The 13,112-nt window shown below is 43.2% G+C and overlaps 1 protein-coding gene across 4 annotated transcripts in view; it reads right to left on the bottom strand.

Moving 5' to 3' along the window:
* The window catches only part of WRN (WRN RecQ like helicase), a 115,771-nt gene that overhangs the window by 47,747 nt on the left and 54,912 nt on the right, over positions 1–13,112 (bottom strand). For all 4 annotated transcript variants that reach the window (XM_038746693.1, XM_038746692.1, XM_038746691.1 and 1 more), the window contains one exon: positions 7,931–8,037. In XM_038746693.1, the coding sequence (XP_038602621.1) occupies positions 7,931–8,037 (107 nt within the window). The remainder of the gene's footprint in view (positions 1–7,930; positions 8,038–13,112) is intronic.

The raw sequence follows: 13,112 nt of genomic DNA, 5'->3' as shown, positions 1-13,112 counted from the left end.
AGCAGCATGAAGTATGGATTGAAGTGGAGAGAGACACGAGGATGGGAGATCAGAGAGAAGGCTGGTGCAGTAGTCCAGACGGGATAGGATGAGAGCTTGAATGAGCAGGGTAGCAGTTTGGATGGAGAGGAAAGGGCGGATCTTGGCAATGTTGCGGAGCTGAGACCGGCAGGTTTTGGTGACGGCTCGGATGTGAGGGGTGAATGAGAGAGCGGAGTCGAGGATGACACCAAGGTTGCGGGCTTGTGAGACGGGAAGGATGGTAGTGCCGTCAACAGAGATGGGAAAGTCAGGGAGAGGACAAGGTTTGGGAGGGAAGACAAGGAGCTCAGTCTTCGACATGTTGAGCTTTAGGTGGCGGGCGGACATCCAGATGGAGATGTCCTGAAGGCAGGAGGAGATGCGAGCCTGGAGGGAGGGGGAGAGAGCAGGGGCAGAGATGTAGATCTGGGTGTCATCAGCGTAGAGATGATAGTTGAAGCCGTGGGAGCGAATGAGGTCAAGGGAGTGAGTGTAGATTGAGAACAGAAGGGGACCAAGCACTGAACCTTGGGGAACCCCCACAGTAAGAGGATGGGAGGGGGAGGAGGAGCCTGCAAAAGAGACTGAGAAAGAACGACCGGAGAGATAAGAGGAGAACCAGGAGAGGACGGAGTCTGTGAAGCCAAGGTCAGATAGCGTGTTGAGGAGAAGGGGGTGGTCCACAGTGTCAAAGGCAGCTGAGAGGTCGAGGAGGATTAGGACAGAATATGAGCCGTTGGATTTGGCAAGCAGGAGGTCATTGGTGACCTTTGAGAGGGCAGTTTCTGTGGAATGAAGGGGACGGAAGCCAGACTGGAGGGGGTCGAGGAGAGAGTTGCTGTTGAGGAATTCTAGGCAGCGCGTGTAGACAACTCGTTCAAGGAGTTTGGAAAGGAATGGTAGGAGGGATATGGGACGATAACTAGAAGGTGAGGTGGGGTCAAGAGAGGGTTTTTTTAGGATGGGAGAGACATGGGCATGTTTGAAGGCAGAGGGGAAGGAACCAGTGGAGAGTGAGCGGTTGAAGATGGAAGTTAAGGAGGGGAGAAGGGATGGAGCGAGAGATTTCATAAGATGAGAGGGAAGGGGGTCAGAAGCACAGGTGGCCAGAGTAGCACTTGAGAGGAGGGAGGAGAGTTCCAACCTAATCAGGTTGGATTAGTGTCCAACCTAATCAGCTTGAATCTCCCCAGCGCCTAACAGAGTACCTGGATCACAGTAAGCACTTTACAAATACCATTAAATAAAACAAAAAACCCACCAACATCATGTGTATCAATGCATGCCTGAGCAAACTATAAATAACAAGCTCTTAGGTTTGGTTTGTCATTATTTCTTACATTCACGCATCAATTTTCAAGCTACTTCAGAAATGACTTTAATCTGTTTTAACTGAACCTCCAGCTGAATTAGCACACTAAAGTGTCACAGGGGAGATAACAAAGTAGATGTATTTATTATTTTTCTAAGAATCCTATGCCTACACAAATTGTTTTAGAAAAATTTTGCAGTATGTGAGACCCTTAATTAGCAGGTGGCAGTATTCCTGATAATAACAGAATAGAAAAACAAGCCCTGACTTAAATTGAAGGTTTTCAAAACAGTAATTTGATCTCTACAAAACATAATTATAATTCTGCACTTACGTAGCAGTTTCCTTCAAGACACTGAAGATGTTTCACAAAGGTTTGCGTCTCCGTATATAGTTATGCCTTAGCCTTGTATATTCATATATTATAAATTTGCTTATTATATTTATTGAGTGTATGTGCACGTGCACACATACACGCATGCACCCGCACACATATACACACACACACGCACCTAGCTCTAAATGCACAATAAACATTATGAGTGATTATTTCATAGGAATGACCTTAACTCTGGCATTTCATGATTCCTCTGGAAAGCGTATGGGCCATGGAGAAAATGTCAGAAGATAGTGAAAATATGGGAAATACAGAGACCCTGAAATAAACTAAAAATAAGGCACAAAGAAAGTAGAAAAAAACTCAGCTCAATAGCCACCAGGCGGCACTCTTCACCATTTAACAGCAGACAAGTAAATTATTTTATTTTTAAAGCTTTCCAAAGGAAGGAGATCCTATAAAATCCCTCAGAGAAACCCACCACTGTGGCTGAAAATCCTTCAATTCAGTACATTCTTCCTTATACATTATCAGAGTAACATCAATAGTTTGTTTTGGGGGCCTGCTGTATGCAAAGCACTGAACCCTCAGTTTTTTCATACCATGTGTTTCCATTAGATATTTTACATAGATTACTGTTAGGGGATGGTTTTCCTAAAAAGTGCATCTTCCTAGATAAAATATAATGCTGGGAAAAATTGATTTGTGGACATGCACCACCCAGGTTATAAGGCCTGTGTTTGTACTGGAATGTAAGATTTGTCAAGAATGAGACTCCCATTTTATAGGGGAACTAACTGTAAGAGCTGCTTAGGAAATTTACAGATGATTCCTGACCTCAAGGAGCCTACAATTTTTTGGAATGAGGCAAGCAAACAAAAGATCAAATATATATGATGATGATGATGGTATTTGTTAAATGCTTACTATATGCCAGGCACTGTTCTAAGCGCTGGGGTGGGTACTAGCTATTTGGGTTGGACACAGTCCCTGTCCCAACTGGGGCTCATGGTCTCAATCCCCATTTTACAGATGAGGTAATTGAGTCTGAGAAGTGAATTGACTTGCCCAAGGTCACACAATAAACAAGTGGCAGAGCCAGGATTAGAACCCATGACCTTCTGACTCCCTTGCCTGTGCCCTATCCACTATGCCACATTTATGTTTGTGCATAGACCCCACCACCCAAAAAAAATGCATATATATGTATACTCTCCTCATATACAAACACACTCACACAAAAGGTAATGCCAAGTGCCAAACTGTTGAGGGATCGCACCGGGAGTTGGCAGGGGAAGGAGACAGTGTTACACAGTTGTGTCCTACGGCCCTGCAAAGGGGAGGAGGGAGGGCATTAAAGAAGGGCTGACCCCATCATTCCTCCTCATGAGTGGGGCAAAGATGGGGAGAGTTAGGTATGAGGGCTGGCTAAGATATTACCTTGAAAAGACTGGGGAACGTGAGCTGGGTCAGGGACTAGCAGAAATAGAAAGACTAAGCAGGAAGGAGCCAATGGATAGACACCTTTAAATCTGATGGTTTGCAATTCTGCTTTAGACAAGGATCAACAGGACATTGATGGAGGATTATGGGAGGGAAGTGATGTGTATTTTGGTATTTCAGAACCTACAGTAAATCCCTAGGATAAAAGCATAAGCCATTTCTCAGCTCCTATGTATCCTGTACACAAAAAAGGACAGAATGCACATCTAAAATGGGAAGGATTATAATTTTTATATCTGCTTCCATTGGAAATCCATGATGCCTGATTCTGACCTAGTGGCAGGAGTATAGGACTAGGTGTCAGGTCTACCGGTGACTCTGTCACGGACCTGCTTTGTGACTGCTTTGTGACTTTGGGAAAGGTCACACCTCCTCTTCGCTTAAGTTTCTTCATCCGTAAAATCAGGATAAAATATTAGCTCTCCTTCTTTTGATCTCCCTATCTTTTAGTTTGTGAGCCCTATGTGGGACACAGAATGTTTGATCTGACTGTAGATCTGACTCCAGACTGTAAGCTCCTTGTGTGTAGGGATTGGTCTACTAACTCTACTGTACTCTCCCAAATGTTTAGTACATGCTCTGCATACAATAAAATACTCAATAAATACCACTGATTATTTTATACCTAATTCAGTACTTGATATCGAGCTTGGTAAGAGTTTACCTTAACAATATACATTTCCTGGTTATTGGTTAGGAATCTATAAGATTCGTCCACACTACGACCAAGTTAATCCAAGCACTTATCCCATTCTGCCTTGATTACTGCATCAGCCTTCTTGCCGACCTCCCTGCCTCCTGTCTCTCCCAACTCCAGTCCATACTTAACTCTGCTGCCCAATTCATTTTTCTACAAAAACATTCAGACCATGTTTCTCTACTTCTCAAGAACCTTCACTGGTTGCCCACCCACCTCCACATGGAACAGAAATTCCTTACCATCGGCCGTAAGTACTCAATCACCTTGCCTCCTTCTACCTTACCTTGCTGCCTTCCTACTAAAATAATAATAATAATAATAGCATTTATTAAGCACTTACTATGTGCAAAGCACTGTTCTAAGCGCTGGGGGGGTTACAAGGTGATCAGGTTGTCCCACGGGGGGCTCACAGTCTTCATCCCCATTTTTCAGATGAGGTAACTGAGGCCCAGAGAAGTTAAGCGACTTCCCCAAAGTCACACAGCTGACAAGTGGCGGAGCCGGGATTTGAACCCATGACCTCTGACTCCAAAGCCTGGGCTCTTTCCACTGAGCCATGCTGCTTCTACTACAATCCAGCCCGCACACTTCTCTCCTCTAATGCCAACCCACTTACTGTACCTTGATCTCACCTATCTCACCACCAACCTCTCAACTACGTCCTTGCGTCTGTCTTCGAACGCCCTCCCTCTTCATATCTACCAGATGATCACTCTCCCCACCTTCAAAGCCTTATACTGAAGGCACATGTCCTTCAAGAGGCCTTCCCCAAGTAGGCCCTCATTTTCTCTTCTCCCACTCCCTTCTGTGTCACCCCTCCATTGGATTTGCTCCCTTTATTCACCCCTTCTTCAGCCCCACAGCAATTATGTACATGTCTGTAATCTCCTCCTCTAGACTGTAAGCTCGTTGTGGGTAGAGAATGTGCCTGCCAATCCTGTTATATCCGACTCTCCAAAGGTTAGTACAGTGAAGCAGCATGGCTCAGTGGAAAGAGCAAGGGCTTAGGAGTCAGAGATCATGGGTTCAAATACTGGCTCTGTCGCTTGTCAGCTGTGTGACTTTGGGCAAGTCACTTAACTTCTCTGTGCCTCAGTTACCTCATCTGTAAAATGGGAATTAAGATTGTGAGTCCCACATGAGACAACCTTATCACCTTGTATCCTCCCCAGCGCTTAGAACAGTGCTTTGCACATAGTAAGCGCTTAACAAATACCAAAATTATTATTATTATTATTACAGTGCTCTGCACATGGTAAGTGCGCAATTAATATAATTGATTTGATTTAAAAAATCATCTTCTAAATTGCAGCCAGTAAAGGGAATGAATTTTCAGTTCTTCAAAATGTTTAATTACTGAATACAGAATGCTGAAAAGATAATGGCTTCTCTTTGCATTATTTCACTATCCACTTTTTTTAGTATTAATCATAATCATCACCATCGGGGGTACTACTTATTTTATACCAGGTTTTGTTCCAAGTATAGATGAGAATTCCCGAAGAGGAGATTTATAATATTAACATTCAAACATTTCATTGTTATTCTTTATAAAAAAGATTCAGTCCCACTAAAATCACACCACCTTTTCCTAGAAACCTTCCCTGACTACTCTCACTTCCCTATCTTAGCCCTCCCTTCTGTGTCACCTATGGATTTGGGTCTGTTCCTGTTAATCATTGGATATTCATCCCTCCCCCAACCCCAAAGCACATATGTATATACTCATCTGTAATATATTTAAATGTCAGTTTCTCACCCTATAGTCTGTAGACTCCTTGTGGGCAGGGATCTTTTATACCAACTGCATTGCACTATACTCTCCAAAGCCTTAGTACAGTGCTCTAAACAAAGTAAGCACTCAATAAATGCCATTAAATGAATGTCTGACTGAAAAATATGGTGAAAATAAATCCTAAAGTAAAAAAATTACAAAACAATTGACATTTAAAATAAGACTTAACATTTCAAGCTTGAAACAAGGGCTAGCCTTATACCCCTCATAAGTAAATTGGGCTGAAATTAGTGGAAATAGTCATATGGGTGTACCTTATTGATACAGCCACATTTTCAAGGAAGCAAACCTGATCATGGGGTATTTTTTTGCCCCAGATGTGCATGCAATAAGTTAGGATCAATTCTAAAACCAACTCCCAATGTGATGAATGAATACTACCAGTAAGTAGAAACTGCTCTGCAAATTCCCCCATCCATCAATTCCTTTTGCGCCACTCGTGCCATCATCCCCCATTCAATGGCTTTCAAGTCTTTCCTCTCCACCACTGCACTTACTCTTCCACCTCCTCCCTGACTTCCTAGTCCCCTTCTTCGTTTTTATGTTAACCACAGAGACCACTGCCACTGCAGTCACAGGCCTCATGGCTCCCCAAAACTCTCCAACTATAACAATAATAATGGTATTTATTAAGCACTTATTATGTGCCAAGCACTGTTCAAAGCACTGGGGTAGATACAAGGTAATCAGGTTGTCCCACATGGGACTCACAGTCTTAATCTCCATTTTACAGATGAGGTAACTGAGGCATAGAGAAGTTAAGTGACTTGCCCAAGGTCACACAGCAGACATATGGCAGAGCCAGGATTAGAACCCATGTCCTCCGACTCCCAAGCCCGTGCACTTGCCACTAGGCCAAGGTGCTTCTCTGTAGCCTCTGTTCCTCCTCACCCCAGCCAAAATCTCAGGGGCCAAGATTGGACTGGGGGAGGGCAGGCAACAGAGATTTAGGAAGGGGCCTATGGCCACCCCACTCTGCCATCGCCTTGACCAAGATGGAGGGGAAGGGCTACCAGCGGGAAGGGAAAACCAGGGGTAGCGGTGGCTGGAACCATAGCAATTAACTGTAACTGGGAGGGAGTGGGGGGATGGGGTTCAGGATGCAGAAAGAAGGGCAAAGAAAGACCCTGACAACAGGGGAGGGTGGGACGGGTGCTGTGCGGGTTTGATCTACCTGTAGTGACTGGATATTAAATCATGGCCAAGCTTACAAATATTGTGGTCAGGAAAGGAACAGTGCAGATCACAACCTTGAGGTGGATGTAGTCTGGAGTGGTCATAACCAGGAATATGCCTGGATTGCAATGGATTCTGGCAGTCCCACTTTGAAATAGCTTTCCACCTACCTGGTGGCGGTCCCAAGAGGGGTAGTAGCATTAGATGAAGTCTTTCATTTCTCCATCTTACTCTTTCCTACCCAAATACAAAAACAACCCCCACAAATCTCTTTGCTTCTAGCTATCTGTAAGATCAAAGCCATCCATAATCAAATAAGCACTGTGCTAAGTACTTGGGAGAGTAAAATACAGCAGAGCTGGTAGGCCCATTTCCTGCCCACCAAGAGCTTACAGTCTAGAAGGAGAGGCAGACAAGAATATAAATGAATAATTTATGAAAGATAATTAACAGTTATGTTCATAATTGTTGTGCAGCTGAGGGTGAAGAAATTATCAAATGTTTAAAGGTCACAGATTCATGTGCATAGATGACACAGAAGGGAGAGGGAGCCAGGGGAAAAGAGGGCTTAATGGGGCACCACTTCTTGAAGGAGATGTGACTTTAATAAGGCTTTGACGGTGGAGAGAGTGGTGGTCACGCATATATGGAGGGGGAGGAAGTTCCAGGCTAGAGGGAGGACGTGGGAAAGGTGTCGGTGGCAAAATATTCGAGAACGGGGCACAGTGAGTTTGCCAGATATAGAGGACTGAAGTATATGGGCTGGGCTGTAGTCAGAGCTCACTGAGGTACGATAGGGAAAGCTGAGTGCTTTATAGCCAATGGTACGGAGTTTCTATTTGATGCAAAGGTGATCAGGTAACCACTGGAGGTTCCTGAGGAGTGAGGAGGCACAGATGAAACTTTTTCTAGAAAAATGATCCGTGCAATAGAGTGAAGTATGGACTGGAGTGGGGAGACACAGGAGGCAGGGAGGAGGTGAATGCAGTAGTCAAAGTAATCCATAAGATTAAGACTGTGGATTTTAAAGGTTATTTGCGTCAAACAGGATATCCCTTGGAGTCTATTACATAAAGGTAAGCTTACCGAAGGGAGTGTTGTCTTTAAGGAGCCCAGAGTCCTGAATGAATTTCTAAAATCATGCCCCCATTCTGAAACACAGTGGGCCTCATCCACAGCTATCAGTGTAATGCCTAGAAAGATGGAAATAAACACAAATTCATGTAAAAAAAAGCAAGAATCAAACACCCATCTGTATGGATTTCGAAACTTGAAATGAAAAGTCTGCATTTCAGAAAATAAGACTATTCCAAAAAGGGGAACAAACATTCTGATTCAGCCTAGTCTTACCCAAACACATGCATACTTAGTTTCTGACAAATCTACAGTCAAATTTCAGATGGAAGGATGGGAAAGAAGGGTAGTAAGGGAAGCAAAATGATCCCATATCTCCAAGAAACACACTTATTAGATTTTTGCCTTCTCCTATTATTCCTCTGAGGAATCAGTTGCTGCCTTAATGATTTATTCTGTCCTCAAACCTATCCTTCAGAAACCATCTTCTGCATCCACATTCTAGTAAAGAGCTATTCAATTCCTCTTCTATGATACTTTCAATATCATTTCATGGATTATCTATCAAGAAAGCTGGACCTAGATGCCACCTTCAAGATGAAGTGCATCATTAGCTATGATGGGATCGGTTTTCAAGCAAGACTCGCATCACCATCCAATGGCAGCCTTCTGAACATTCCAAGTGCTGCGCTATTGATAGGGCCCTGCTTAAATGCTCAAATGAATACTGAGAGAAGAACCATTTTCTTCCTTTAGATGACTGTTGCTATTTTCCATACATCAAGCAACAACAGAATACTAGATACACTTTAGAATAACCCGTTGTTGGGTAGGGACCTTCTCTACATGTTGCCGACTTGTACTTCCCAAGCGCTTACTACAAGTGCTCTGCACACAGTAAGCGCTCAATACAACTGAATGAATGAATGAGGTGACGTTTTCTCAGATAAACAAGATAATATTGTTTATAAGGGAACTTTAAAACATTAATTTTGAACTACTTAATTTCCTTGAATTACATATTTCCAATACTGACAGCTCATGTCAGTTTAACATATACAGTATTATATTTCCCAGCTGATTCATAGACTAAAACACAGGTATAGGGTATAATACATAAAATATTGCCGAGCAGCATTAAAGCCCTGGGTCTCCCTAGGCCCAAGGAATGCCTTCACCTTGCCTTATACCCTTGAGGAACCTATTTCTACCACTTGGAAAAGCTGTGACAGTTTGGACAATGCAGTTTGAACTGGAGACATGTAACACAGTAAAGAGACGAAGTAAATTCTTACTGCCAAAGTTCTGAATTATTTATTTTGCTTCACTTTTTATCCTGTTATTTTTCCCCTCTGGATGTCAAAGCTTTCCTTATGGCCTCTTAAATCATGAGCCTTTTGTGGGCCAGAGATTGTGTCTGAAACAATGCCCATGTATTCTTTGAAGTACTTAGTACAGTGTGATCTCCGCAGAGAAGTATTAGTAGTAATGATAGTAATTTTGAACATTATGAGTTTAGGGTGCCCAGTTAGAGATGCCCTGAAGGTAAAAGGAAATGTGAGATAGCAGAGAAAAGAGGTCAGGGCTGGAGAGGTAGATTTGGGAGTCACTGACATAGATGTGGTAACTGAGTTCTCCAAGGAGGTGGGTGTAAAGGAAGAATAGAAGGGGAACTAGAACTGAGCTTTGAGGGACTCCTGCAGTTAGGAGGTGGGAGGCAGAAGAGGGGCCGGGCGATAGAACAAGAAGTAGCAACCAGAAAGCTAGAAGAACCAGGAGAGGACCATCAGAGAAACCAAGGTTTGATAGTGTTTCCAAGAGAGGGGGATGGTCCACTGTAACAAAGACTGCTGAGAGGTCAAGGATGATTATGATGGAGTAAAATCAATCAATAGAAATTACTGAGTGCTTATTCTGTGCAGGGCACTGTAAAAAGAGCATAGGAGAGAACAACAAAATTAGCAGATACAATCCTTGCCCCTTGGGGTTTACAAGCAACTGTGGGAAACAGACACTAAAATAAATTACAGGTAGGAAGAAGCAAAAGAGTGTAAAGACATGTACTAAGTGCCCTGAAGTTAATGATCAGAAAGCTTGTGCATGCTATGGAGGGAAATGGGTGGTCACTGCAGATTTGAGGGCAACAAATGGAATATGAACACTAAAAGATAATACCAAAGTTGCAGGCTACTAGGACATGGGATGATGGTCAGGTTATACCCAGATAAGGAAGTCAGGAGAAGAAGAATGGGTTTAGGAGGGAAGATGAGTTCAATTTAGAAAGGTTCTCTTTAAGGAGTCAGCAACATCATCCCATTCCATACCATCTCTCTCCAGGAGCTCATCAGCTCACATGACTTCAGCTACCATTTCTAAATGGTACCTACCTGCCTGCCTAACCCCAACCTCTCATCTAACCTACAATCCTACAGACCCTCTTGCCTCCAAAATTCCTCAACTTGGTTATCCTGCCAGCATCCCAAACTTAACATGCCTAAAACTGATCTCAGCTTCCCTCCTCATCCCAACTTTCCCATCTCTACTGATAACACTACCATCCTGTTGTCCAAGGCCACAACCCTGTTGCTGTCTTTGACTCCTTACTGCCTTGCACCTCTCCCATTCAATCTACGGCTAAATCCTATTGGTTCATCCTACACAACATTTCCCTGATCAGCCCCTTCCCCTCCACCCAAATTGCCACTACTTTGGAACGTGTTCTTGTCATAGGGAGCTAGGCTATTCGTCTAACCTCCTCAAATGGTCTCCCTCCTCCAGCCTCCACCCAATATTTCACTCTACTCCATGAATCATCCTCTTGAATTGTCATTCAGCATGACTCCCCGCTTCTCAGTTAAAATGGATAAATGGCTTCCTATTCCCCCTTTGACCAAGCAAAAGCTTTTATGTAACCAGCTCCACAGCTCTCCACCAAATCCCCTCTGTTTACGTAATAGTTCTCTCAACCCACCAATCTCAAGTTTGCCCTCTTCATTCTTCCAAGATAAACTCCCCGTGTTCTTTACCCTAATCTTGGCTCCATCACTTGCATGCTGTGTGATTTAGGGCAAGTCACTTCACTTTTCTGTGCCCCATTTACTCCATCCATAAAATGGGGATCAACACTGTGAGGTCCAGGTGGGTCAGGGACTGTGTCCAGGCCGGTTTGCTTGTTTCCTCCCTAGTGCTTAGTACAGTGCCTCACATATAGTAAGTGCTTAACAAACACCATAATTATTATTATTACTCTCCCACCTCAATTTCCTCTCTCATGTTACTTGCAGGGCATGGAACTCTCCTCCCCATACCTAACCTGACAGCTCTCCTTATGTTCAAAGCCCTCCGAAAAATCTCACAATCCAAAGACAGCAAAAGTGGCTGTGGCTAAAAGAGCAGTTTCCAACTACTCTTGCCTCAGCATCCAACAGTTACAATAGTCACAAATGTGACCACACCCTTCCAAACATTCTAAAGTTTGAGGAGACCCCATGATGTTGCTTCTCCCTTTTTACATTTATTTATTTATTTTATGGTATTGGTTACGCACTTACACTGTGCCAGGCACTGTACTAAGCACTGGGTAGATATGAGCTAATAATAATGATAATAATAATGATGGCATTTGTTAAGCACTTACTATGTACCAAGCACTGTTCTAAGCACTGGGGGGGTACAAGATAATCAGGTTGACCCAAATGGAGCTCACAGTTTTAATCCCCATTTTACAGATGAGCAAACTGAGGCCCAGAGAAGTGAAGTGACTTGCCCCAAGTCACTCAGTGGACAAGTGCTGGAGCTAAGATTAGAACCTGGGACCTTCTCACTCACAGGCCTGTGATCTATCCACTAAGCCACATTGCTGTGTGGTAGAGCAGGGAGAGGTCTTCTCTTTTTCATTCTCAGTCCTCCATCTAGCACCAACAGTTCTTTGAGCTTTGGAGACAGTCCTGGGGCCAGTAACAGACTAGGACACAGAGATGGAAAGGTGAAAAATGCCTACAATGTTCTGACAATCCTAAGGTCATGCTGATTTCAGGGTTCTTGAAATGCATGGCTTTACAATCTTGGTATTGTCTACATGGCTCAATTACTGCTAATCTTTGGGAGGTATTTACTGTGAGGCTAACCCTTTGCAAATTTGGGGCAAAAGCTGCCTTTGGAAAACTCTTCTCCCAAAGACAAGATTTCCATGAAGACATGTCCTGAGTCTTCCCCATATATGGATGTTTTTTATTTCTGCTATGAGCTCCCACAGGGTACTTACATAATGTAACATGCACTGTAAAAACTGTAAATGCTTTCAGTGAAATGTCAGAATACTGCCCACAGAAAATTCTGAATGCATTCATTTCTATAGCATTAATCTCATTTCCTGCAGGCAAATCCAAGGATAATATTTCAAAAGCAATTTTCAATTCATTTTTCTTTATTGTTGAACACTAATGGTTTACTCAAAACAGCAAAAATCCCACTCACTTAAATGAGCTAGTCTAGTAACGTCCTCCCCCTGGCCTGGAATGCCCTCCCTCTGCCCATCCGCCAAGCTAGCTCTCTTCCTCCCTTCAAGGCCCTACTGAGAGCTCACCTCCTCCAGGAGGCCTTCCCAGACTGAGCCCCTTCCTTCCTCTCCCCCTCGTCCCCCTCTCCACCCCCCGCATCTTACCTCCTTCCCTTCCCCACAGCACCTGTATATATGTATGTTTGTACATATTTATTCCTCTATTTATTTATTTATTTTACTTGTACCTATCTATTCTATTTATTTTATTTTGTTAGTATGTTTGGTTTTGTTCTCTGTCTCCCCCTTCTAGACTGTAAGCCCACTGTTGGGTAGGGACTGTCTCTATATGTTGCCAGCTTGTACTTCCCAAGCGCTTAGTACAGTGCTCTGCACACAGTAAGCGCTCAATAAATACGATTGATTGATAACAAACAGCTGCAAAAATAAATGGAAAAGGGATATTGATAATGTGCTTCCCAAGGGATTTAATTAATCAGTGATATTTACTGTGCATTACTGTGTGCAGCACACTGCACTAAGCACTTGGGAAAAATACAGTATAGCAAAATTGGAAGAGACATTCCCTTCCCACAAAGAGCTTACAGTCTAGAAGGGAAGTTTACATTCAGTTATCAGAATACCTCTGAAAATGGTACTTCCTAAATAGAATATTACAGAGTCAATCTTCTTGGA

The sequence above is a fragment of the Tachyglossus aculeatus genome, chromosome 5, assembly GCF_015852505.1.
Source record: "Tachyglossus aculeatus isolate mTacAcu1 chromosome 5, mTacAcu1.pri, whole genome shotgun sequence".
Classification (NCBI taxonomy): Eukaryota; Metazoa; Chordata; class Mammalia; order Monotremata; family Tachyglossidae; genus Tachyglossus; species Tachyglossus aculeatus.
The sequence above is the reverse complement of the archived record's forward strand: the minus strand, read 5'-3'. Positions and strand labels throughout refer to the sequence as shown.